Here is a 1486-nt window from a genome sequence, read left to right as displayed (position 1 = left end):
CGGGTGGCACATAAAAGACACCATTTCGAGCGTGGCCGTTTTCATGCAGGTGACACGTAAAAGCACCCACTACACTCTCTGAGTGGTTGGCGTTAGGAAGGGCATCCAGCTGTAGAAACTCTGCCAAATTAGATTGGAGCCTGGTGTAGCCATCCGGTTGCACCAGTCTTCAGTCAAATCGTCCAACCCATGCTAGCATGGAAAGTGGACGTTAAACGATGATGATGATGATGGTCCATGCTTATCTTATCAGGTTAGATTCACTTGCAAGTGACAGACAGCTATAGCTTATGGAAGTAGCCTAAGCAAAATGTAACTGCTCCCCAATCAATATTAAACTGTTGTAGCAGTGCAGAGATAAACACAAATAAAATTTGAAGCAGAGTTCCACTACATTTACAGAAAAAAAGGGGCATGGAAACAACAATCTCTTAAAATTCCTGTCATTAATTACAATCTTAACCTATTCAGAATACAATGATAAATTAAGCACAATACCTGTTCTCCCAGTGTGGAGGTGGGTTTGAATATGTATTGGAATATGGATGGTTGTTATCGTAGTTGTAGGATTGTCGTTCCTCATAGCTAGAATTGCTGCAATAAATGTCGTGTAAAAAAATAATTGGATAAAATGTGGCAACTGGAGAGGTCAACAATCATTTCTACTGGAAGCACAAAGCCTCAAATCTGTGAGGGTGGGGACTAGTCAATTATATCAACCCCAGTGTTTGTTTCACTGATGCTTAACTTATTGACCCTGAAAGGATGAAAGGCAAAGTCGACATCGGTGGAATTTGAACTTAGAATGTAGTGATGGGCAAAATACTGCTAAGCGTTTTGTCCAATGAGCTAACAATTCTGCCAGCTCGCCACCTTGGGAGAGTTCAACATAATAACAAGTATAATAATCCTTTAGAATATAAGCACAAGGCTTGAAATTTCGTGAGAGGGGGTTAATTGGTCACATCAACCACAGTATTTGACTGCTATTTATTTCATCAACTCTGAAAGGATGAAAGGCAAAGTCAACCTTGGTTGAATATGAATAACAAGTATAATAATAATTCTAATGTTTTTGGCACAAGGCTAGAAACTCTGAGGTGAGTGTAAGTTGATTGTAAAAGGTGAAAGACAAAGTAGACCCCAGCAGGATTTGAACTCAGTATGAATAGAGCCAGAAGAAATGTCACTAAGCAATATTTCTGACATTCTAACAATTCTGCCAGCTTGTTGCCTTATGAATACTAACAATATCTGACCATTTTATTAGTTATTAGAGATAGAAGTGATATTAGTGACAATGCAGGTGACATGTAAAAGCACCCACTACACTCTGTGAGTGGTTGGCTTTAGGAAGGGCATCCAGCTGTAGAAAGTCTGCCAAATCAGATTGGAGCCTGGTGTAGCCATCTGGTTTCACCAGTCCTCAGTCAAATCGTCCAACCCATGCTAGCATGGAAGGCGGACGTTAAACGATGATGATAGC

At 40.2% G+C, this 1486-nt stretch overlaps 1 protein-coding gene across 4 annotated transcripts in view; it reads right to left on the bottom strand.

The window, feature by feature from the left end:
- LOC106877726 (pre-mRNA 3'-end-processing factor FIP1) overlaps window positions 1-1486 on the bottom strand; it is a 20078-nt gene that overhangs the window by 3759 nt on the left and 14833 nt on the right. For all 4 annotated transcript variants that reach the window (XM_014926690.2, XM_014926691.2, XM_014926692.2 and 1 more), the window contains exon 13: window positions 499-594. In XM_014926690.2, the coding sequence (XP_014782176.1) occupies window positions 499-594 (96 nt within the window). The remainder of the gene's footprint in view (window positions 1-498; window positions 595-1486) is intronic.

Source organism: Octopus bimaculoides, chromosome 13 (genome assembly GCF_001194135.2).
Source record: "Octopus bimaculoides isolate UCB-OBI-ISO-001 chromosome 13, ASM119413v2, whole genome shotgun sequence".
Taxonomy (NCBI): domain Eukaryota; kingdom Metazoa; phylum Mollusca; class Cephalopoda; order Octopoda; family Octopodidae; genus Octopus; species Octopus bimaculoides.
Note: the sequence above shows the minus strand (reverse complement) of the source record. Positions and strands in the feature narration are given on the sequence as shown.